At 61.3% G+C, this 21,766-nt stretch overlaps 7 protein-coding genes across 7 annotated transcripts; all 7 read left to right on the top strand.

Moving 5' to 3' along the window:
- Window positions 1–260: 260 nt before the first annotated feature.
- On the top strand, window positions 261–695 carry LMXM_17_0340 (conserved hypothetical protein; the record flags this gene model as incomplete). The annotated part of the gene is made up of 1 exon (XM_003873847.1): window positions 261–695. One exon carries the CDS (start codon window positions 261–263, stop codon window positions 693–695), a length of 435 nt encoding a protein of 144 aa, XP_003873896.1.
- An 817-nt stretch (window positions 696–1,512) lies between these two features.
- Window positions 1,513–6,714, top strand: LMXM_17_0330 (conserved hypothetical protein; the record flags this gene model as incomplete). The annotated part of the gene is made up of 1 exon (XM_003873846.1): window positions 1,513–6,714. The coding sequence occupies one exon, from the start codon at window positions 1,513–1,515 to the stop codon at window positions 6,712–6,714; it is 5,202 nt and encodes a 1,733-aa protein (XP_003873895.1).
- Window positions 6,715–7,315: 601 nt separating this feature from the next.
- Window positions 7,316–8,215, top strand: LMXM_17_0320 (conserved hypothetical protein; the record flags this gene model as incomplete). Its single annotated transcript, XM_003873845.1, has 1 exon — window positions 7,316–8,215. The coding sequence occupies one exon, from the start codon at window positions 7,316–7,318 to the stop codon at window positions 8,213–8,215; it is 900 nt and encodes a 299-aa protein (XP_003873894.1).
- Window positions 8,216–9,827: 1,612 nt separating this feature from the next.
- On the top strand, window positions 9,828–13,982 carry LMXM_17_0310 (conserved hypothetical protein; the record flags this gene model as incomplete). Its single annotated transcript, XM_003873844.1, has 1 exon — window positions 9,828–13,982. One exon carries the CDS (start codon window positions 9,828–9,830, stop codon window positions 13,980–13,982), a length of 4,155 nt encoding a protein of 1,384 aa, XP_003873893.1.
- Window positions 13,983–15,481: 1,499 nt separating this feature from the next.
- Window positions 15,482–16,090, top strand: LMXM_17_0300 (conserved hypothetical protein; the record flags this gene model as incomplete). Its single annotated transcript, XM_003873843.1, has 1 exon — window positions 15,482–16,090. One exon carries the CDS (start codon window positions 15,482–15,484, stop codon window positions 16,088–16,090), a length of 609 nt encoding a protein of 202 aa, XP_003873892.1.
- A 915-nt stretch (window positions 16,091–17,005) lies between these two features.
- Window positions 17,006–19,156, top strand: LMXM_17_0290 (conserved hypothetical protein; the record flags this gene model as incomplete). The annotated part of the gene is made up of 1 exon (XM_003873842.1): window positions 17,006–19,156. One exon carries the CDS (start codon window positions 17,006–17,008, stop codon window positions 19,154–19,156), a length of 2,151 nt encoding a protein of 716 aa, XP_003873891.1.
- Window positions 19,157–20,228: 1,072 nt separating this feature from the next.
- Window positions 20,229–20,762, top strand: LMXM_17_0280 (putative histone H2A; the record flags this gene model as incomplete). The annotated part of the gene is made up of 1 exon (XM_003873841.1): window positions 20,229–20,762. The coding sequence occupies one exon, from the start codon at window positions 20,229–20,231 to the stop codon at window positions 20,760–20,762; it is 534 nt and encodes a 177-aa protein (XP_003873890.1).
- Window positions 20,763–21,766: the final 1,004 nt, after the last annotated feature.

The following is a 21,766-nucleotide window of genomic DNA, read 5'->3' as shown; positions in this document are numbered from 1 at the left end:
AGGACAGACTAGCCGTAGTATGTTTCAAGTCCTCTAAACGCCACCGTTAACAGTGGCTATTCCCACCCTTTTCTGCATCTTTCTCGTCCTAGTCCTTTGCTTGCATCTTCTGCTTCTCCGTTTTATAGACCTTCCCCTACGAGATCCTCCAAGCCCTACACAGATTCAAACACAGCCCAATTTCCCTTTCAAGGGGCTCTCTTGCGCTATACACAGAGTGACATATCAGTTTGCGGAGCTGAACGCGAGAAAAAAAAAACATGCCTCGTACCATAAAGTGCATCCTCTGCGCCGTGGCGCTGGTTGCTGCTTTTGCCGCAGCACTGGCGATTACGATGACAGTCAGGGAGAAGGTTCCGAACGGCCTCTACTGCGGCAGTTATGCGAGTGGCCTTCTGGTGGGCAATTTGTCGGTGAGGTACGATTTACATTTGTTCGATTTGTCCTTGAGGGGACTGGGCATGGACCTTAACTGCAAGGATGAGGTGTTTACGTACGATCTCAAGACGCACAAGTTGGTGGCCGTTTCTGCCAAAGACCCTTTTGACTGCATCGGCTCAGTCATCCAGAAAAGCGGTTTGCATCTCGAGACCACATATAACCCTACCGTGGACGTGATCACTCTCAATTTTGGCATTGCGAAGATCGATTGCAAGAAGTGCCGCGCCTTGTCTTACCTTCAACCTGCTTTGTGATACTTGCTTTCTTCTACTCTACAACGTGCTTCTTTTCTTTTTTTTTTCGCCGTTTCTTCTTCGCGCGAATCAACCCAGAAGACCTCCTTTTTCCCAACAAGCGAATGCGTGAACGATGCTTATTTCTTCATATTTGCTTGCTGTACTTTGTGAGACTGAAACGAAAAGAAACAAGCTCCAAGTTCTCTGTGATGAGGAATGGAAAGCGGCTCTGTCGACCACCACGTAAGCGGCTGGTTTCCGCGCAGAGGAGTTGGCACCGGTTGCCAAAAGAGTGATATATCACCCTTTTGCTGGATCTTTCGCCCAAAGATCCATTCATCAGCTGGGCTGCTTCTTCAAGAGAAAAGAACGATACTGATTTACTCGTGGATGATGCCCATGGAGAATGCGATGCCTCGAACACATGTTGCCTTCTCAGCTTTCTCTTGCCACCTTCACCTCGGTGCGTCGCTGCCGGCCGCGGAAAGCGCGAAACCAAAGTGATAAGGCTTGCAGGGCCTTGTGCTCAGCAACTCCTTTTCTCACTCAAACTCTTCTGACGGAATGCTTTTTCTGCTGCGAGGATGTGGCTGTGCATTCCTATCGTTAGTGAACTGAATTCAATCTCCTGCACAGGTGACTCTTCACGTATTTCCCGCCCTTCGGCGTGCTCGTTTCGCCACTTCGGCGCACTTCTTCTCAACCATCTGCTGGGGCCATCAAATCAAGAGGCGAACACCTCCATCTCTGTTTTTGCACTGGTGGTGGCTATCAGTGCTTTGCTTTCATTTTTTTCTGGAGATCTCCGTCGCATTCCTCTTTCGACAATGGATCGATGCCCTTGGCGTCGAAGATCAACTCAAACCGGGAGCTAAAGCGCATAGCTGCCGAGAACCGTCATTTGTATGCTCGGCTGCTGAGCAATATCGAAGCACAGAGCTCATCGCGGCGTGTTGCTGCTCCTTTCTCCGGCTTTTCTGTCAGCCGAACGCCACCGAATCGGAAGTACCTTTTCACCAGCAAAGGTGAAGGACACAGCCCTCTGTACCAGACGTCCGTTTGCATTCCGCTCCACCACCGATGCAGTTTGACGGTGGCCGAGGTGAGCGCCGCATCAAAGGAAGAGGCGGAGCTTGGCGCAATCATCGATGCGCTGGCGATTGCTCCCTCATCGACGGAGTGGGCACGGATTGTGCGGGTGCTCGATTCCCATCTATTCGTTTCGTTTGCAGCTCTTTTGACAAGCCTGAATGCCTACGCACTCATTCGAGTGATGCGTGCGCAGCCAGCGCGAGCTGGTCCCGCTACTTTGCGCGCGCCATTTGCACCGGAAACTCGACCGAAGTTTCGTGCTACAGTGGCCGCGGAGATGGCGTCCATCGATGATGCGGAAACTATCTCAAGAAATCAGAGCGAGATGATTGCTGCCGGTAATGTGCCGCTGAGGATGGGCAGTGCTGTTCACCCCCAAGCGCAAGCTCTTCAGAGCCGGCAGCGCGCGCGCCGTTATGACGTTGGAGTAACAGGCGACTGGGCACCGAGCGCACGTGACGCAATAAAGCTGGTTCTTTTCAAGTCTCTCGATGTCTTGCAAGATCATGCAGTGGATGAGTGGCGTGAAGCCGGCCGAGAAGGTGCGCTGCTGCTGAATGAGTTGGCACGCGGGGGCTGTTGCACAAGTGAAATGGACGTTTGCGCTCTAAACTCGGCTTTGCGCTGGGGCAGCGTGCCCAGTAATTCGCCATGCGCTGCTGTTACTGAAGATGTGGTGTTGCGCTTTCGGTGCGTTGCAGATTCTGACAGAATTAGCGTCGCTACGACGTCTCTGGAGCGCACACCCAAGGAAAGCTATATCAGACCCACTTGTGTGCCACGAGGGAGTGTTAAAGAGAGCAGCTTCGCGGCTCCAAGCTCAGCTCCTTCAGGAGAAGCTGCTGGTCTGGTGGTGTTCGACGAAATCTGCTTGCCTTTTCCGATTTCAGCGGTCACGATCCGGCGCCCTTTTGTCGATGAAGACGCTTGCAGAAGCAAACCAGCACTCAAAGAGATGCTGTGGCCACGCCAATGCATGACTGGTGCTACTCTGCTGCTTTTGGCGACCGTCAAAGCGTCGCTGTACCGCAGTGCTACGTCCACGTGCAGCGCCTTGATGTTGGACTCCAACGTTGTCCTTGAAGGGGTGTCGACTGCCTCAGTGCGCTGCAAATTACCAGCCGCGTCGGCGTTCGAGTGGCCTCTGGCACCATTCTTTTCCATATTTTGTGACTCTGCGGCGCTGCAGCGAGAGCTCTTCTCACATGGTGAGCCATGTGGCGTAGAATCGAATACTGCGCAAGATACCACTGGTTCGCCAGCACAAAATCAGTGGCACTGCCCCGACGTGGTCGCGATGATCGCCTCTATGCGTGTAGCTCTCCACCTTCCCTTGAGAAGCTATCCAAAAATCACGTTCGAGCAGACAGCGTTGCATGATCCGGCGCGTCGTAGGCGGGAGCTTGCTCAGGGCTTGTACGGGGATGTGGACGTTTTGACAAGGGTGCATGTATGCTGGGAGACCCCTCGCGACTGCTTCGTAGCGTGTGCCGTGAGTGACCCTGCGCTGCACCACCGAAATGCGATTCAGTGTGGTCCCGAGGCATCATGGCGTGCATGGCTCTCGTGCGCAGATACGGGTTACCCTCGCGGCCCTCTTCTTCTCTTGGTTGCTGCTGTCTGCTCCTTGTACGACCAGGTCGTTGACCGTGTCGCCATTGCGGCTACAGAGTGCTATCCAATGGTCCCTGTAAAGATTTCCTGTGCGCGAGGCGGGCTGGACTTCCTCCTCTTTTCCTGGTTTGAGGCATCGCCGCAGGTGCGGTGCTTCACCATCGGCACCACTCCGCCAAGCTATGCGCAGCCACCGAGGTCGACGGTGACCCCGTTCCTCAACGGATCGACACACCACGAGCTTGGCCCTTCAATGACGCGCGCGATGCTCTTCTACGACGTACTGGGGCAACGCGTGCTGTTTGCGGAAACGCACGCCGCCGACGCAGTGGACGCTGTGACGCGTGTGAATTTTCTCTCGGTGGAGCGGAATTTTCCTAGCCACGACTTGTACGCACCACCCTCTACGGTGGTGCAGCGGCCATTTCGGTCGGTGTCACGGCAACGCCGGTGGCAGCGCTCCCGTCAGTTGCTGGAAGGCTCCTTGCAGCGGAGCATCGCAGCCGCCGACGGCACGGGAGCTGACCACTTAGCGAGGAGTAGCAAATACGCAGGACATCAGGCGCACGACCGAGCGGTGGTGGGCGCAGCTGTGCGCGCGTGCATCGGGGCTTGCGCGTCAGAGGCAGGCGCGTTATGGACAGTGTTGCAGGTTGTTGCGAAAGTCGCCGCAACGCGTGCGGGTGCCGCTGCAGAGAACGGTGACATCAACGGTCAAGGGGGTGTACGTGCCCGTCAGCTTCTGTCTGCGCACCTCTTGGAAGACTCTGGTCCGACTGCTGAGCCGTTTGCAGGAGAGGTGGGCAGTGAAGCAGATCGAGGGTGGTGGGCTGGCGGCCATGATGTCACGTGGAGCTGTCGACCTCTAGGCAAGGAGGCAGCCCCGCCTCGTGCAGGTGTGATGGAGGTGCAACTGTGCATGGGAACTTCGCTCGGCGCTGCTGCCACGGCAGACGGGAAGCAGGCGGCGGTGGCGAGTGTGGAGGTCATTATCTTGCGGTGCCGCGTAGACGCGGTGCGAAGCGCGAGAGAGGTGACCGAGGCCGAGTGGTTATGCGAGAAAGGTGTGACGGAGTCCCTCTCGCTCTGCTGCACTGGCACCGTCACCTTAACGACTGCACAGGCGGTCTCAGGCATCTTTCCTGCTCTGGTGTTGCTGTGTCGCCGGGCACTTGACTACATCTATTCAGAAGCCCGCTACGCGCCGCTAGTGTCCATCCTCCCACCCGCGAGCGACGTTCTTGCGTGGTGCGCAGCAGCGGCACCAATGTTTGCCGGCACAGGTGGCGGCTACCTTCCCTACGAGGCGCGCTTCTACGCGGCTCCCAAGCTGCTCGGTGAGCTGCTGCAAGGTGCTGCGGGGAAGTATAGGTGCAGCTACCACATTCTGCCCCCGCGCGACCCTGTCACGCGTGCCGCATCTGGTGCTGACTGGGTCGAGGGGTGCGCAGAGGTGGTGGAGAGGGAGAGAGGAGAGGCAACGCCGCCGTCGACGATCTTCTACACCTCAAAGCCAATTCGCGTAGATGCGGCAGCCAACGAGGACGCAACACGGCGGCGGCATGACAGTTGCCTCACCAAACCACCTGCCGTGGCATGCACGCTTTACCTTGAGAGCCTGCTGGGGAACGGGGAGTCTCCATCAGTGCCTGCTGTCTCGCCGACGTGCCCTGCTCCGGTGACGATTCCGTTTGTTCTGGGACATGGCGTGGGCCGTACGAAGCGGGAGGCATGGCGATCAGCTGCTTGGCAGGCAGTGCGCCTCCAGTTTCCTGCGGTGTTGACACAGCTGGAGGCGTACCGCGACGTGTCTGAGTTGTTGCAGCGGCCAGCGAAGCTGAACCAGCTTGTGCGCAGCAGCGGGCTGGATCAGGACAGCGTCTGGCGTGGGGTTGCTCCTGTCGTTTACAAGCTGAACTTTGACTGCTCAGTGCTCTTCCCTTCCTCCGTACGAACCGCAGCGACAGAGGTGGCCGCTTCTGCGTTAGTTCCGGCAGTACGCCAGTCGCAGTGCCGGGTGACAGCCGTAAGGACAGACGGCTCCAAGGTGTGCGTTGTCCCCGCCTGCATAGCCACTGCTGCCTCTTCAGGGGAGGCCTACACAGCCGCCGTCGCCGTCGTTCTCCGTGCGGTGCGTAGCGCTGCGCAGGAGGCGGCAACACACATGACAAGGGCCACCATGGGGACTACGGCGAGTCAGATGGTATGGGCAGCTATGTCACCCTCGTCTCCCGGTTCTGTTGGTGGCGCGGCCCGCAGCCCGCACTTCGGTCCCTACGCGGCCTGGCGTGACACGACGCACTACGGGAAGAGTATTTGGCATGCCTACGCTGGGGCGCTGAGCGCTTACCTCGACAGTGATGTGGTGATTCATCCCGTCGCCGCAGAGGATGTCAGGGTCGACGAGCTGGGCTCGCTGTCGCCTGGGGTGGGAAGCGAGAGGAGGCTCAGGCGTCGGGTGATGCTGTCAAAGGTGCAGGTGCGCATGCGCGACGGGTGTATTGGAGCCGCTACTGTGGCTGGTAACGGTCCCCTCGGTTTCGTCAACCAGCAATCTCGGGCATCTCGCGGGATCACCTCCTTTGGGGCATTCTCTGTTGCTGCAGGTTGCGGTGCCGTCGACGCCAGTGTCGGTGACGGTGAGGACGGCATCCTGTTTGAGTGCACGGCTGCTGCTCTCTTTGCCCGTCGCTGGTCGCCGCTGGACACCGGGACGAACGGCTCGCGTGTCGGCGCTGCCGCTGCAGCGGCACCACCGCCCAGTGAGCACCCTTCCCGCCTTCTGCAGGAGATCACCCGGTGGCTCAGTGACATAACACAGCAGTGTGGGCTGCCGCTTGCGGTGCGTGAGGAGCTGCGAGGACTCTTGTACGCCCGCGCCTGTGACTTGGCGCGCATTCAAAACAGCTATCGATCGACGCCTGCGGAACGGGTGGAGGCGTTGCTGATGCGGTGGGTGGGACGCCGCGCACAGGTGCGCATTCGCCGCATGAACTCCAGTGCGGTTGCATCTCCGTCTTTGGCGAACCAGATGGTGTGGGTGGGGGAGGCTTTAGTAGAGATTCAAGCGGAGCGCCGGCGTCCAGGCTCGCCATCCTCGTCGCATGGTGGCTTACCTCTGGATGGCAACGCTCTACCCCTGCTGGAACAAGACGGTGAACTCGAGTCATGTGCAGGCACAAGGGAACGTCTTGATCGTCCTTGGGTGGCGGCGCGCGCTGTCGGCGCCACGAGCGACGAGGCCGCCTGGCAGCTATATCGACACTTTTGCGATGCACTCCGCGATGTGGTGGCAACGGAGCCGTCCCCACCATCCGTGGAGAAGCGGTGACGGCAAGGAAAGAGCGCAGGGGCATTGCGCTACGATCGGTGTTACGTGAGCTTGCTATCCGTGCTTCCGCGGGAGTGTGGAGCGCTGCTTCTTACCCTTGCCTCCCATCAAGCGCGCTTCGCCCGCGCGCCATTGTGAGCTGCACCGGCCTGCACTGGAGGACGAGGCATCACCCACGAACGGAGAGAAAGAGGCAAGGACGCCCGCACCACCACAGAGCACGCCTACATCTGCCGCTCGGTGCCGCAAGGCTCTGAACGGGTACACCTCGCGTGGATCGAAGTCGACAAGACTGCACTCGCTACCGGGAGCCGTTCTGAAGACGGCGCAAATCTTGCCACTTTGCTTCCTCGTGGCAACTGCCTACAGATGTGGTGGTGGTGAAAGGGGGGTGGGTGGGTGGGACAACGGCTTCTCTCGTGTCCGACTTCCATCTCTTCGTGGTGGACAGCCCCCTGAACGCGTTTCCCTCGCCATCTTCCTCTCGCTTATCTTTTCTCCGCTCTTGGGAACTCGATGATGGGCGGCCGAAAGAGGGCCTCCTCTTGTTGCACCACTGCGGGCACTTGTCGCATACGGTCAGACACAGACAGACACACCGATGTCAAGGCGGCAGCAGCCGCAAGCAGCAGCAATGGGCGCCGGTGATAAGGGCAGCCGCCATGCTACGCCACCCACTAAAACCGGTGCCTCTCGGTTTAATGTGGTTTTCCACCGCAACAGCGGCTCTCGCAAGCAGCGGGCGAAGCGGGAGGGTTTGCTTTCCGTCGCCTACGACGTCTCCTGTTTGTACGACAAGGAGAACAGGGAGTGCGTGCTGCGATGCCGAGCGGCGGGGCAGGCCCCGAACAGGATCTTCACCTGCATGCAGCGCGCACATCGTGGGGCGGACTGGGTGGTGGGCACAGAGCTGAACCTCTGCGGGTTCGACATACTGGTGGAGGAGGTCATGGAACTTCACTGTATTCCGTACGAGGAGGCCGTGGACGCCGCGGGCAAGAGTTCAGAGGCTGGCGCTGGCTGTGGCCTCATAACCTTCTGTGGTGCCAGCACTCATACCACTTCCACGGCATCCTCTGCGCAGACCCTCTCCACCGCTGCTTCTGTCGACCCTGAGAGAGGGCACATAGCTCACGCACAGCCGCGCTTTTCTCTTCTGCCGCGCCAGACTCCTCTGCACATCGTCACAGCTATGCCGTCATGGGCTACGCACGACAACGGTCCTTCATCACCGACACCGTTGGAGGATGAGGAGGCGCCGTCAATATGTGCTCCGCAGAAGTGGCCTACACTGAAAACGGATTTGGACTCTGTGGGTACTGCTCTCACTGCGCACCACCCGACGGATCCACCACCGCCAGCACCTCGAGACGAGCGTGGCATCGACGGCAGTGTGTGCTCAGATTCTTGCCCTCCTCACGAATGTCGGCAGCGCCGGCGGCGTCGCTCAGCCGTCTCCCTGGCGCGGGAGCTGGAGCGGTGCTATCCTCAGCATTTTTGAGGGCATCCATTCTGCACTGCCGCCCGCCCCTTTCCATTCCCTCCCCCGCGTACGTCCATCACGCGAGTGGAGAGAATCGCCGGCGCCCGAGTTGACGTTGGTGCCTCTGCTTGTTTCGTTCTCTAATGGAACGCTGCTTTTTCACCCCCCCCGCTGTGTATCGATGTCTCTGCGCTTCTGTGCCTCTGCGGCCACTCTTTGAAGAGGGCTGCGCCAGGCTGGCCAGGATGCACTCGAGCAACTACTGCAACACAAGGCGCCCGGAGAAAGCGAGAGATCAGGAAAAAGCGGAATTAGATCTGGGCAATCCACCTGTGCACCATGGCTTTGCTATGTGACGACGTGCATGTGTGTGTGTGTGCGTCACGGTGTTGAGCACTTGAGCATCATCCCTGATGGTCGTGCTGGTGGTGGTGGGGACGCGCTGGGTACTGTGCATTTACCATCTCTGCGTCTGGGGTAGTGGATATCCTTCTTCGTAGTAGTGCCGCATCTTCCATCTTGTGTTGGTATTCGGGGATCGCTCACACACACACACACACACACATGCACACACATGCATGAATGCTGGTGACCCCATGATGCTGCTGCTGCTGCTGCTTGCATCTTCTTCCCACCACAAGGGCTCTTTCTTTTATAGGCGGTGTCGAAGGCGCCGATGCAACGGCCGTCACTTCTTCCACGAAGCTTTCCACCCCCCCTTCTCTCCGTTACAGCAACTCTCCACGCGCACATCCCCGCAGGTGCACACACACACACACACACACACACACACACAAGGAAAAGTCGGTTGTGCGGGGCCTCGTTGCACCGGAACGCAACGGTGCTTCGTCCGTTATCGAGTCGTTGCTCACTGACTGACCACACACACACAGACACACAAAAGGAAAACGACGACGAAGGTTGGTGCCACGAGTGTTAGCTGGGCAGTGCGTGTGCGGTGGTGTGCACGTGCGCCGCTGCAAGCACCCACAACTGCCACTCCCTCACTACCGGTGTTGCTGTCGCTGCCTTTTATGCCTTTTTTTAGTTTTCTTTCGCTTCCCTTGCCCAAAGTCCGGCGTACCCCGCTTCCTCCCCCTACCCACACGCGCAAGTCGTCGTACGTGTGTGCGTGTGCCTCTCTGTTCCCTCGCTGCTTTTTCCCATGCGTTGTTCTCTGTTGCTCTCTTGCCGCTAGAGTAGATCGTAGCGATCGTCCGAACACATACATAGACGCGCGCGCGCACACGCCTGCACTCACCAGCGGCGATTATGCACGCCGGCCTTTGATTCTCTGCCACGGCTCCCCGCCATCTCTCCCTCTCTCCCATCCGCTCTCCGCCCCATTCCTGCCGACTAGGCAGAGGGGGACGGTGGGCGAGTAGAGGCGATGAACGCGTACTTCTTTAGTCACCACGTGCCCCCGCCGCCTACACCGGCACCGTTGGTGCGGGCGGCTGCCATCGCTGCGGGAGTGCAGCGTCAGGGGCCGCGTCAGTCGAAACAACGACAGACGCTTACATGCCTCAGTGAAGGTGTGGGAGGGCCGTACGGGAAAGAAGACGGGCGATGTAGTGGCGTCAATGAAACGGCGGCGACGCAGCCATACCATGACGTTGACGACGCGGCAATGTGCAACGCCGCCACGCCGCGGACCGCATGGCGTGTTGGGCCGGCTGCCATAGGCTCGAAGCCTCGCCCAAATGCCACCCACACATCGTCCAGTCGCCGGTCCACTTCACCTGCCGAGTCTACTACCGCAGCACCGCCGCATCGCACCGTGCCGTGCCTCGTCTTATTCAGTCCACAAGGCCCCCGACCGCTGGAGGGGCTCAAGACGGTCACCCTGGAGCGTCCCGGCAACGTTACTGCTGCACCCCGCGGAGAACATCTGCGAGCTCGCGGGGCGTCCCTCAACCGACTATCCGTAGGGGGGCCTCCTTCTCTATCTGCTTCTGCAGCGGCAGCATCCGGTACGGCAGCCAGGCAGCGCCATGCGAAGCACGCAGTAGCGTCCGCCGCTGCGCGAACGTCCCACCAGTCTTCTAGCGGGATTCGCTGCGTCTACGACCGCGACACACGCTCGCAGTTGTTGCACGTTATGCCGGGGACGGAGGTTGACTTTTCCTCGTGCATGCGACTGCCGGCGCTCGCCGCGACACCCACATCAGCGTCGGGGACGGCTGCCACGCCTCTGCTATTCGCGGCCACTACCGTGCACACCATTGTAGTGGTGCAGTTTTGCGTAGCAGCTCCTACCCTGTCGACCGCTGCGCGACATCAGGCGGGTGCATCGCGACCTCAGCTGCCGGGGTCACCGATCCCGCCACCCGGCAGCTTTTACATTGAGCTCGTCCTCCGCACCGGCACTTCCTCGGATAGTGCTCGAGGAAGGAGCAGCACCAACGGTGGGGGCAGTAGCAGCAGCAGTGGTGGGTACCGGCTGCGCTTCACCAACACCGGGCACGCCGTACAGCGACACACGCACCACACGAAGATACCCCTGCAGTGTGTGCGCACGGCGCAGTGGGTGCAGCTCTTCTTGGACCTTGAAGCGCTTCTCCAGTCTTGCAAGGCAGCCGGCGCTGTGGTGGCAGGCGGGACACATTGTCGCTTGCAACAGCTGCGTATCGGCTCGGGCGGCAGCGCCGCCAGCACAGGTGGAGTTTACGTGCGCCGCATCATTGCCGGCCACGGGCTCCCGCTTCCTCACCCCGCCATGGACCATCTCGTCACTGCGGATGGGGTGCCGGGTACGGTGCCTCTCATGGCTACGCCGCTCGGCGGTGTGCAGGAGATCGTCAGGGATGCCGATGGAGAGGGGCACATCGATCGACGAGGCTCCGGAACACTGCAGCAGCGCAGCAGCGGCAGAGACAGTTGCTGGGCACCACCAGAGGCTCTGCGTCTTCCCGCCGAGGCGGGGGAGAGCCTCTGCGTCTTTGTGCGAACTGGAGACGAGCATATCCTGAGCGAGGCGCCTGCCTTGCTGGCCCTCGCGGAAGAACCGTCACGAGAGGGTAAAGCGCGTACGAGAGACAGCGACACCAGCGCCGAGGCGACGCAGGTGCGGTGGAGGGCGAACAGCTGTGCCGGTGACGTTGGTAGAGACGCCGTAGAGTGGGCTGGGGACGCGACAGAGGACACCGCAAGGCGGCGGGCAGCACAGGCAGTCACAGCAGTCGCCAGCAAGCCCCTTACCTTACCGTCGCCTGCCACGCTACCGCTGCACCAGCTACAGCGCCGTCAGCCAAACTCTGATCAGCAACAGAGTCTCGTCTTGTCGAATGCGTGCCGGCACCAACCGGAGGGCGAGGCCGCAGCAGCGCGCGTATGCAAGAGGCAGCCGGAGCCGTCGAAGGTGCTGCACCACACAGCCCTAGAGCTGTTAAGAATGCGTGATCAGCAGCAGCAGCAGCCATGGCCTCAGCCCGCACATCAGTTCACCGGCTCGGGAGCTGCAGCGCATGTGCCGACTTCTGCCGCCCCTCCGTCGCCTTCTTTTCCATCCTCCGCCTCTCCCTGGTCTTCTCCGGTTGACGCGGCGTCTCTCTCGGCCTCCGACGACGCGGAGGTGTTCGTTGTCCGCGAGGTGTCGGCCGCCGAGCAGCTCGCTCCCGCCACACCGCCGCAGTACCCAGTGAATCAGCTCATGACGGGCAAGCCTCCTCTGCGTTGCACACCGTCGCAGCCGCCAGTTGCCGAAAAGGCAACGTATCACTCGCTGGATGCAGGGCTCGCGAGTGAGGGGGTGGTGCAGCAAGTGGGAGTGAATGTCGCGATAGAGGACGCGGGACAGGAGGGTTTCTCGGCACCCGCGGCCGTGGGAGCGACGGACCTTCTCTTTTCTACGACTAGCAGCGCCACCACGGCTACCGCCCCAACCTCGGAAACTTCAGTCTTGTCCGTTGTGTCCTACTCCTCTGCCGCGGAGTTGATGGATGCGATGAACGAGCGGGTGCGTCGCATCCACATGGTGCTGGCGGGGGTGGAAGAGGAGGCGGCCGCTGCTGCTGCTGCTGCTGCCTCCGTCTTTGCCCAGCCGCTCGGCAGGTGCCCACCGTCGCGCCACGTGACGCCACCGCCTACAGCGCAAGGTCCTCGACCTGTCGTCAGCACTGTGACACCGACAGTGCTGCCACTTTTGGCGCCACCACCACCACTCACAGACGCTGCTGCAACCCGTTCCTCCCCGTCGCCTCCGTCTGCTCCTGGCCCAACGACTCCTGCTGAGCTCATGGAGGCAGTCCTGGGTGGCATGCCGCGCGATGCGGTGGTTGCCACAGCGGCCGTGCCCAGCCTGCCGTCAACGCCACCAGCGGCCGCGATGGCGACGCCAAAACGAGACATAGTTGCGCGTGTCGCAGTCGTAGAGTGTGCAGCGACAGCCTCCGCTGCCCCGAACGACACGAATGCTATTCTCGAGCTGTGGAGCTCGGCAGAGAGGCCGCTCTGCTTTCCAGCTTCACTGCAGGGACCAGCGACTGCCGCTGTCCAACGTGCCCCACTGGCGGAGCGGCTACGTGAGCACCAGGCGGCTCTCTCTTCGTCCTCCTCGGCCGCTTCTTTTTCCCTCGTCGACGGTGGTGACAAGGGTGGCGTCGGTGACGCCCCTTCAGCCGCGATACCTCCGCCGACAAGCGCTGCCACCTCCTGGACGTTCCACTCGGCCCCTCTGACTCCGCAGACGCCTTCAATGCTGAGGGTACCCACTACTTCCGGGGCTGTAGGTGAGGCGCTGCCACGTTCTGGCGGTGCTCCCTCAAGCTACACGGGTGGCGCGGGGAAGGGTGAGGGGGCTCCGTTGCTGCGGCAGGCGCCGCGGCCTTTGAGCGAATCACAAACCCCAGCTCCAGAGTTAGTGGCGGCTGTGGAGCCACGGTCGAAGTTGTCATCTGGCCAAGTCACAAAGGCAGTTGTGTGGCGCCGTCCCGTCCCCGTGCCTGGCCATTCCCCGTCCGTCGGCGACGCTACTCAGCGCGCGTTGCAGGATGAAGTTCGACTCACGGACACCCCAATTTCAGGGCGGGCACGTGCTCCTGGAGCGGAGAGCGGTGGTGCAGGACGCCTAGTGGCCTGGTCCGCCAGGCAGAAGACCGATCCCACCTCCTCGGGCATGCACACCCCTCTCTCGGCCGCCGTCGCTGGCAAGTTAGGCGTTGCACCACATCAAAGGAGCCGTCAGGGCTTCATCGAGGGGGCACAGCTCTGCGTAGGCGCGCAGACCCCTCCCCCGCTTCCGAGCGGCCGCAGCTTCAGTACCGTGAGCAGCTTTCAGATGTGGCTGCCGTCCTCCTCACTGCCCACGCTGTCAGCGAGTCGTGGCCGTTACCCCTCCACGATCACACCGCTCAGTGCCGGTGGCGATCGACACTGCGATCCTTTTTCCGACTCCTCCTCTGGCGCAGGCGGTGGTCCGCGACCGCCTCGGCTCGGTATCGCAGCTGCATACCCCTCTGCGCATCCACCTATGCCACACCCGTCCGTCGTGCACATGCCCCAGGCTGCCGCTGCAGCGACATCACCCATTTACAGTGCTGGGGCAGCAGTGGGGCCATCGCCACTCGCTCAGCAGCAGCGGCAGCAGGAGCAGACGCTCGGCTTTCCCGCAGCTGCTTCGACTCGTGACCCAGCGCAGCCTGCCCCCGTTTCTCATCATGGAGCTCCTCTAAACGACGTGCTGCTCTCCGCAAAGCTCGGCAACGGGGCGGGTCGGTACATGTACGACGGCGTACTGCAGTGCTACCTGGATCTGGAGACGAACACTTACGTGGACAAGACGTAAGCACTTGTACGGACTTGGAGTGCGATGTGCCCCTTGCGGCGGCATTCGTTCTGAGGCGCGTCGGTCGGGCCTCCCCTACTTTCTCTCTCGCTTCACAGGCGTGTGCGTCTCGGCTACACCGCCGAAAAAGACACACCGGTGCTCAGCGTAGCTATGATAGTACTCGAGTGACTTCTGTGTGTGCGCATGCTTGCGTGCTGCTGCCTGCATCGCCCCCCGCCCCCCCTCTCCCTCTCTCTCCGTCCCTCCCATGCCTCTGTGCTCGGAGTCCCTCGCCCGCGTACACTGTTCAATGCGGTGCTCCGCGGAGAGCACCGTTGCATCCTTTCACGAGGGCATAATCGAGCACGCCGCCCCCTCCCGCCCGCACCACTCCACGTGCCCCCGTGCCCTTGTATAGTTATGTGCCTTGTGTTCACTTGCCTGCCTGCGTACGCGCGGCTACACCGCCCCAGTGCACCTCCACTCTCCTCTCCGTGTGGGAGAAAGCCAGACAGTCCCGCCCCTACCCTACCCCCAGCCAAATGCCGAGCCGCTCGTGGCCGCGACGAGGGTCGAGCACCGACGACGTGCGGGGGTCAGAGCGATGCACGGCGACTGGTGTCGGCGGTCAGGTGGTGGATGGCGTGGCGTCGGAGCGACCTGCGACCGCGAGCACGCTTGTGCCGCCGCCGTGACAAGCAGAGCGCCAGCGTGGCTCGAAGGCATCTGTCACGCGGCCCTCGCTGCCCACTGGTGGAGGGAGCCTGCGCCACCGCGAGGCGGGGGGGAGGGTGCACGAGGGGCGGTGGCCGGCATGGCGGGAGCGGCTGTGAGGCGGCCTGCGGAGTGGGGTGTGGGTGGAGCTCGATGGCGAGGCCGTGCGCCGGTGGCGGAGCTGGCGCATTGCTGTACCGGCGTGTGTCTAGGGCTGCGTCGCGCCACGCGACGGCTGGCCTGTGGCAGGGCCGGGGTGTCTCGAGGGCGGAGGTGTGGACCTCCTGTTGTCTGGCAGCGGAGTGGGCTCACATTGGAATCGAATTAATGCGACAGACGTGTGGCCTTCCTGCGCGTTGCTTCCTCAGCTCTGTTGATCCTCCGTGGCACTCCACCGCTTTCTCTCTTTTGGCTTTATCTCCTCCTCTTCTCATGATGCTCTCGACGACGTGGCCAACGCGCATGACCGGCACCGTTTCACGCCCACGCACAACGCAGGACATCGCCATTGCGCATCGTCTCTTCCGGGCCTCTTCCTGTGCACACATATTTGTTTCGCCGCATTGTTGGCTGTGTCCGCTGCTGTCATCGATCGGCAAATGCCGTCGACGCAAAGGCGCCGTCGACCGAAGACGACCAGCGTTACAGTCCCTGACAAGTCCAAGAAGCACGTGCGAGGCACCGCCGACGAATCCTCGACTGGCACTGATGCTCGAGGTGTTGCAGCCGCTACCGGTGGCGGTAGCGCGAGCCTTGACTCGGAGAAAAGGTCGAAAGGCGTGCCGGCGCCGGCGGCGGTGCTCATGCGGGCGCTCGGGCTGGCTGTGGAGGCAAGTGACGGCACTAACGACAAGGGCGAGTGCGACTCGGCATTGCTGACGAGCAGCCTAAGCTGTGACCCGTCTCGCAGCATGGAGGTGGAGGTGGAGACGAGGCAGGGGTACGTCTACGCAGGCAAGCTGGTCCACATTGATGACTGCTACAACGTTATGCTAAACGAGGCGCTGGTGCGACGAGCCCGCAGTTTTGATGTGGAGCGGGCTGTATTGCGTGAAAAGTCGCAGCGGGAGGCACGGCTCATCGCAAGCAGTCTCCAAGGCGTGGTGGAAGAGGATGCAGACGTGATGCAGAGCACTAGTGAGCTGATGCCGCGGCCTCGCTACATCGGTGCCACGTACATCCGAAGCAACAACATCTTCCTCATGCGCTTCATCGAGGCGGCAGGTGGCACCGGTACAAATGCTGCCTCTGCGGCTTCCGCCAACTCCGCTTTGGGGCAGCTCAAGAGTGGATTTTCAATGATGGCTGCATCGATCAAGGTTCACTTGCAGCGGGAGAAGATGCGCAACCGGGCCGCGCGCCGCAAGCGCCTCGAGGCCAAGAAGGCGGCGGGAGGAGGCGGCGGCCGGTAAAGGGTGTTCAGGGCAAAAGACGCGCCAAGCTGCCGATGCCCAGGACACGAGTAACCTCGAAACACAACTCACGTAAGGTCATAGATACACGGCGCACTGTACGGGCCATGCACTGGGGAGCTGAGCACGCTGACTGAAGAGCCTGTGTGTGTGTGCTCTTCCCCTCTCTGAGTTTTCCGTGGCGTCGTTGTGCGGAGACGCCTGTTGATGGCATGGAGACCGCTTTACATGTTGTCGCGTCGAGGTTGTCCAGAGGATGCCGATCCCCTCCCGACCCGCTTCACTGGGCGAGGGGGTGACCCGCAGCGTCGGTCGAAAAGTGAAGGAGGAACGGCTGACCTTCATAGGCACGTGTGCGCGCACGCACGTCTCGGGCAGCGGCACGGCACAGGGCCGTTTGACCGTTCCCCTTTTTGTCTTTTGTTCCTGTCCCGAGTAGATCCTCTCTTTCGAATTTCGCCATCTCCCCCTCCCCTCCTCTCCTCCCTCGCACACATGCATTCGCTTCGCTGCGCGTGTCGGTGTGCTTGCCTGCTGCTCGCACGTGCGCATGAAGGCACTGCGCATTTCACAGAGACGATAGCGGTCTACACGAGAAAGACGCTCGAGAGCGCGCGAGAGAGCCGAGCAGTATATCGCCACCGCACAGAGCGTCGTGTCACCGGTGCCCCTCCACCCCCCTCTGCTCGCCGTGCTCCTCCGCTTCTTCCTGCCCCATCTCTGCCTTGGCACACCCCACCCCTCCAGCTGCCTCTCGCTCCTGCGCTGACTATTATCTTGCTACTAGCGCAGAGTTGACATAGATCCAACCTGGCACACATGGCACACAGATCCTTGCGCAGCTGCCCCCCTTCCCCTCCCCCTTCCATCGGATTGAGCTGCGTCGGCACCTCTCAGTCGAGAGCTCGCACGGATATGCCTGTTACCATGACTGACGCCGTACCTTTACTGAAGTCCACGCATGCCAACTGCGTGTGCCGTGTGTGCCTCGACGTGTTCACGAAGCCGGTATGCCTCCCCTGCGGCCACATCCTGTGCCGCGCCTGCGCTACCCGCTGCATCGCAGCACGCCCGCGGTGCCCGCTGTGCAATCAAGCGGTGCCAAACCTGCGCCACTGTGCACCGCTGCCGCAGCTGTCCATCTTTTGTGTGCTGACGCGTGAGGTGGGGCTGCGTGCCAGCGGGCGTCAGCTGCGATCATCCGTGCAGAACGCGGCAACGCCGCTCTCTCACAGCGACCACGACTCCTCTATGAAGCGGCATCGAGGCGCCACAGGAGACGACGCGCTTGAGGGAACGCAAGGGGTGCATCAGGCACCGCGGCCGCGTCGCTCGTCACTGTCACCACCGCCGGAACAGCGGCCCTTCTTGTCATTGCGTGAGCCTCAGGCACCACATCGTGGCGCGAATCCAGCCACTGTCACCGAGGGCAGCACCGCAAATCATGCTCAGCACGCGAGTCTACCAGAGCTTCTGCGTGCTGCAGCCGGCGAAACGCAGCGACTGCACAGTGAGTCACCTTCACCACCACCGTTGGTGGTGGGAGAGGGTGCTGTGGTCGTGGGCGAAGCACCGCGCCACTCGATCATCGCTCAGGTCACCACATCTTTGCCGTCTGCCGTCGCGCATCGTGTGGGGGATAGCAGCGCGTTTGGACGAGGCCAGGATCGACCGCCGACACCCACACCACCTCCGGCACTGTCGCCCTCACCAGCGCCATTCTCCACCCCCTTTCAGCTGATGCGCAACCACATCGCGGACCACGTTGATCAGCTCGATTCGACGCCGCGGCTGAGCCCGCCACCCTTCACAGCATTTGGGGTTGTAGAGGCGGCGAGTACCATACATCTCAGTGATCAGGCATCGTCAAGAGTACTCGCTTCTGAACATTTATCGAACTCCAAGACAGCATCCGCGCTGAGCCTGTGGAGACGCGGCCGGGGAGTGATACACTGCACGCTTACCCCGCCTGCAGCGCGGCTTCTGGCACGACAAGCTGGAGTAGCTGATGGGGCAGGCCGAGCAAAGACGGAGGCCGCGTCAACAGCAGCCTCATCGTGGCTCGCCGTCTCCGCTGGCACGGCCGCCTCACTCTGGCACCGCTTCGGCTGCTGTGCCCTCTGTGGCCTTGACGTGGTGCAGCGCACGGTGGTGCGACAGCGTCTGCAACGACTCCTGCGATCCCCGACGGCGCACTGCGATCCAGCGGAGTTGGCTATGCAGACTGAGGAGAGCCTCTCGCTGCTGCTGGGGCCGTTGTGGGGTGTGTGCTGCGAGGTGCAGGAGCATAGCACCAACAGCGCACGATCACGGGTGCCGACGTGCGAAGGTGAGTACACGACAACCGAACTCGACGCGGTGCAGGGGAGCTACTGTTGTCCTTGTCGTGGCGAGGTGACAGCGCACCACTTTACGGGCGTGGCTCACCACAATTGTCTGGCGTGGGCTGGACTTCTAGACTTCTTCACAAACACCTCTCTCGAAGACCTTCCCGCCACCGCTGCTGCTGGGGTGTACTTCGTCCCCAGCACGACCGCATCGCTGCACATGACGGTGCCGCTGCAGGATCCATTGGAGGTTCTCGCGGCGCGCACATCAGGTCGCGTGGCTCGTTGGCAGCTGCTGGCCGCGACTTTGTGTCACGTGCATCAACGGGACTCGGATGCAGAGAGTGAGCTGTGGCAACGCGCTCAGACCTCTGGTGGAAGCGGCGCAGAAGGACCGCTGATGACACCGCGTTGCGCGCTGTGCGAGGACGGTGCACCGCTGCTAGCCTCTAACTCCCGTTCGTTTCCTTTTGGGGCGGGTCTGCGCACGTGCGAGGGCACGGAGCGTGGCGAGAGTAGCTGCGGTCAGCAGTACCACTACCCCTGCGCCCTGCTCGCCGGCGCCTCGGCCTGTGTCATATTCGGCTTGGAAGATGAGTGCAATGTGCTGGACCCCAGCGCGAACACACTCGTGCGCGATCGTAGCGCTGGAGGGAGGCGCAGTGGCCTCGAACTTCCAGTGCAGGTTTGGTGCGGGGCCTGCCACGAGCGGCACGAGGCCCGCCGTCGGCGTGTGTGAGATGCAGATGCAAGAGGAGGTTGGCAGCGTCGGCAACATTGCCCGCCTCCGTCTGTACCGAAGGCGCATGCGCACTCAGTTGTGCGCCTCTGGCCCTCCCTCTCGCGCAGCTTGAAGCGGATGACGTGTGACTTTTCTTTTTCGTTTTCTCAGCCGCTCTTCTTTTGCCCTCCGGGGGGGGGTCTTTCAGCTGCTCCCTCGCACGGCCATGCCCCCCTTCCCCTACCCCTGCCACTGCGGGTTTCGCCGCGCACCGGTGCGAGGCCAACGCGGGCGGGAGGTGGAGGGAGGAGGGCGAACTAAAGGAAGAGCGGCAGCAACGGGAACGCATACATGTGAGCACACCCATAGACACATAGACATATTCAGATACATACACGTACGCATACATGTGCACACACACACATATGTATACATGTATATATATATATATATATATACGCTCCTGCGCGCACAGGAAGCACAGATGTCGGCTGCTCTCCGCCATGACACGTCGACCGACGCACATGAAGGGGGCGTAGAGTCCTTTGCTTTTTTCTGTTTCGAGAAGAGGTGAGGGGAGGGGAGGAGAGGGGAGAGCGTTGTGCAATGACAGCGCCATCCCCCATCCCCCATCCCCTCCCCTCTCTTCCCTGGCTGCTCGTCTTGCACATCTTCATGTTTTCGGCTCTCCATCTTCATCTCTCTCTATTCGCTTCCCCCCTTCTTCATTCCCATTTTTCGTTCGCTCTGTTCTCATGGGTTTGCCACGCAGTCCATCTCTCGTGCTCTGTCCGTCTCTACCTCCCGACCACACATCCATAGATCCACCACGCACACACATCCCGCCACTTCTTCGGCACACCGCACCCCACACCCAACGATCTTACCACACGCTTACTTTTCTTCCCTTTCCTTCCGGAAGAGCACCTCCCTCATCTTGTTTCCGTTTCCCTTGCTGCGTGTGCGCTTACGTGCCGCCAGATCACCTCGCGCACGCGCACGGGCTTCCACAGAGGCAAGACAACCTAGCCAGGCACGCGTGCTTTCCCTGTTTTCCTCTTCGAATCCCCCCACAGCACATCCCAACACGATGTCGTACACCGGCGAGGAATCTACCGGCCTGCAGGCGCAGCCGCCGATGATGGGGCCTGGCTCTGCGACGGCCGATCAGACCAGCATCGTCTCGGGTGGCAAGCTCGGTGGAAAGGGCAAGGGCAAGGGTAAAGGTAAGGGTAAGCGCGGTGGGAAGACTGGCGGCAAGGCAGGGCGTCGTGACCGCATGTCGCGTGCCGCGCGCGCAGAGTTGAACTTCCCGGTCGGTCGCATTCACTCTCGCCTGAAGGATGGTCTCTACCGCAAGCAGCGTTGCGGTGCATCTGCCGCTATATACTGCGCCGCTCTGCTGGAGTATCTCACGACGGAGGTGATCGAGCTTTCCGGCGCGGCGGCGAAGGCTCAGAAGACAGAGCGCATCAAGCCACGCCACCTGTTGCTTGCCATTCGAGGTGATGAGGAACTGAACCAGGTAGTGAAGGCGACCATCTCGCGCGGTGGCGTGGTGCCGAATGTGCACAAAGCACTGGAGAAGAAGTCCAAGAAGAAGAGCGCCAAGCGTGCCGCGTAGACTCCGCCCCCTCCCCTCCCCCGCCATGTTGCATGGAGGCATTACACCGAGCGTGTATGTGTACGGGCAGACGTGCTGGTGCGTCCCCCTTACATGTCCTCACGCATGTACTTGGTGTGTCGACGTCTACACGGGAGAGCGGGTCGGATGATGTAGCCGCACAGGTTCTTTAGTTTCCGTGTTCGTATTGTTGTGGTGGCGGTGAGCTCAGTGGGCGTTGTGGAGGGCGGTGGTGGAGGGGTAGAACTAGACAACCAGGAGGGCAGGCAAGCAGAAGGTGTGTGTGTGTCCAGTGGCGCCATGCAGCACCGGTGAGTGGCTTCCGTCTGTATGCCCGTCGAGGCAGAGGGGGATGGGGAAGACGCGGGCGAGTGTGCGTGTGTGCGAAAAAGGCCAAAGCTGTGTGTGGCACGCGCTGCTTCTCCGTTCGGGGCATTTCCTTTCCGCAGCTCACGCCTGTGCCACAGATCTGCCCACAACCTGTGGATGGGTGGGGTGGGGGGGGGACGGATGGAGCTTGTGTTCCCTTTCTTGCGCTGCTAGACGTTTGCCCTCTCTGCCCCCCCCCTCCCCCTTCCCACCCCGCCCCACCACACCCTACCTCCCTCTCTCCCTGAGCGTCCGTCAGCCTTCAGGAGGGCTGCTCCAACCGTTCGACATAGATGATGCCTCATTTCTTCGGTTTCTATATAACGCGGAATGTGTTCCCTTTTTCGCGTGGTTGCCTCCCTGTGCGTGCGTGCGAGCGTGCGTCTCTCCGGGTACGACCTCCGTGATGGTTGAACTGTGTACGTGTATGCAGAGGGGAGAGCGATCGATTTGTGCTGTGGCAACGAAGGCGGCAGAGGCAGAGGGGAAAAGAGTACGAGCCGGCGCCGTGGTGGCTTTGATGAGTGTGCATCGGGGAAGGCTGCTGCTGCTGGACTCGTTGCTCTCCTTTACGTGTGTTCTCCTTCGTCTTGTGTGGCGTGCGCGATGCAGCTCTTCCTTTTTTTTACATCATC

This window comes from Leishmania mexicana, chromosome 17 (assembly GCF_000234665.1).
Source record: "Leishmania mexicana MHOM/GT/2001/U1103 complete genome, chromosome 17".
Classification (NCBI taxonomy): Eukaryota; Euglenozoa; class Kinetoplastea; order Trypanosomatida; family Trypanosomatidae; genus Leishmania; species Leishmania mexicana.
The sequence above is the reverse complement of the archived record's forward strand: the minus strand, read 5'-3'. Positions and strand labels throughout refer to the sequence as shown.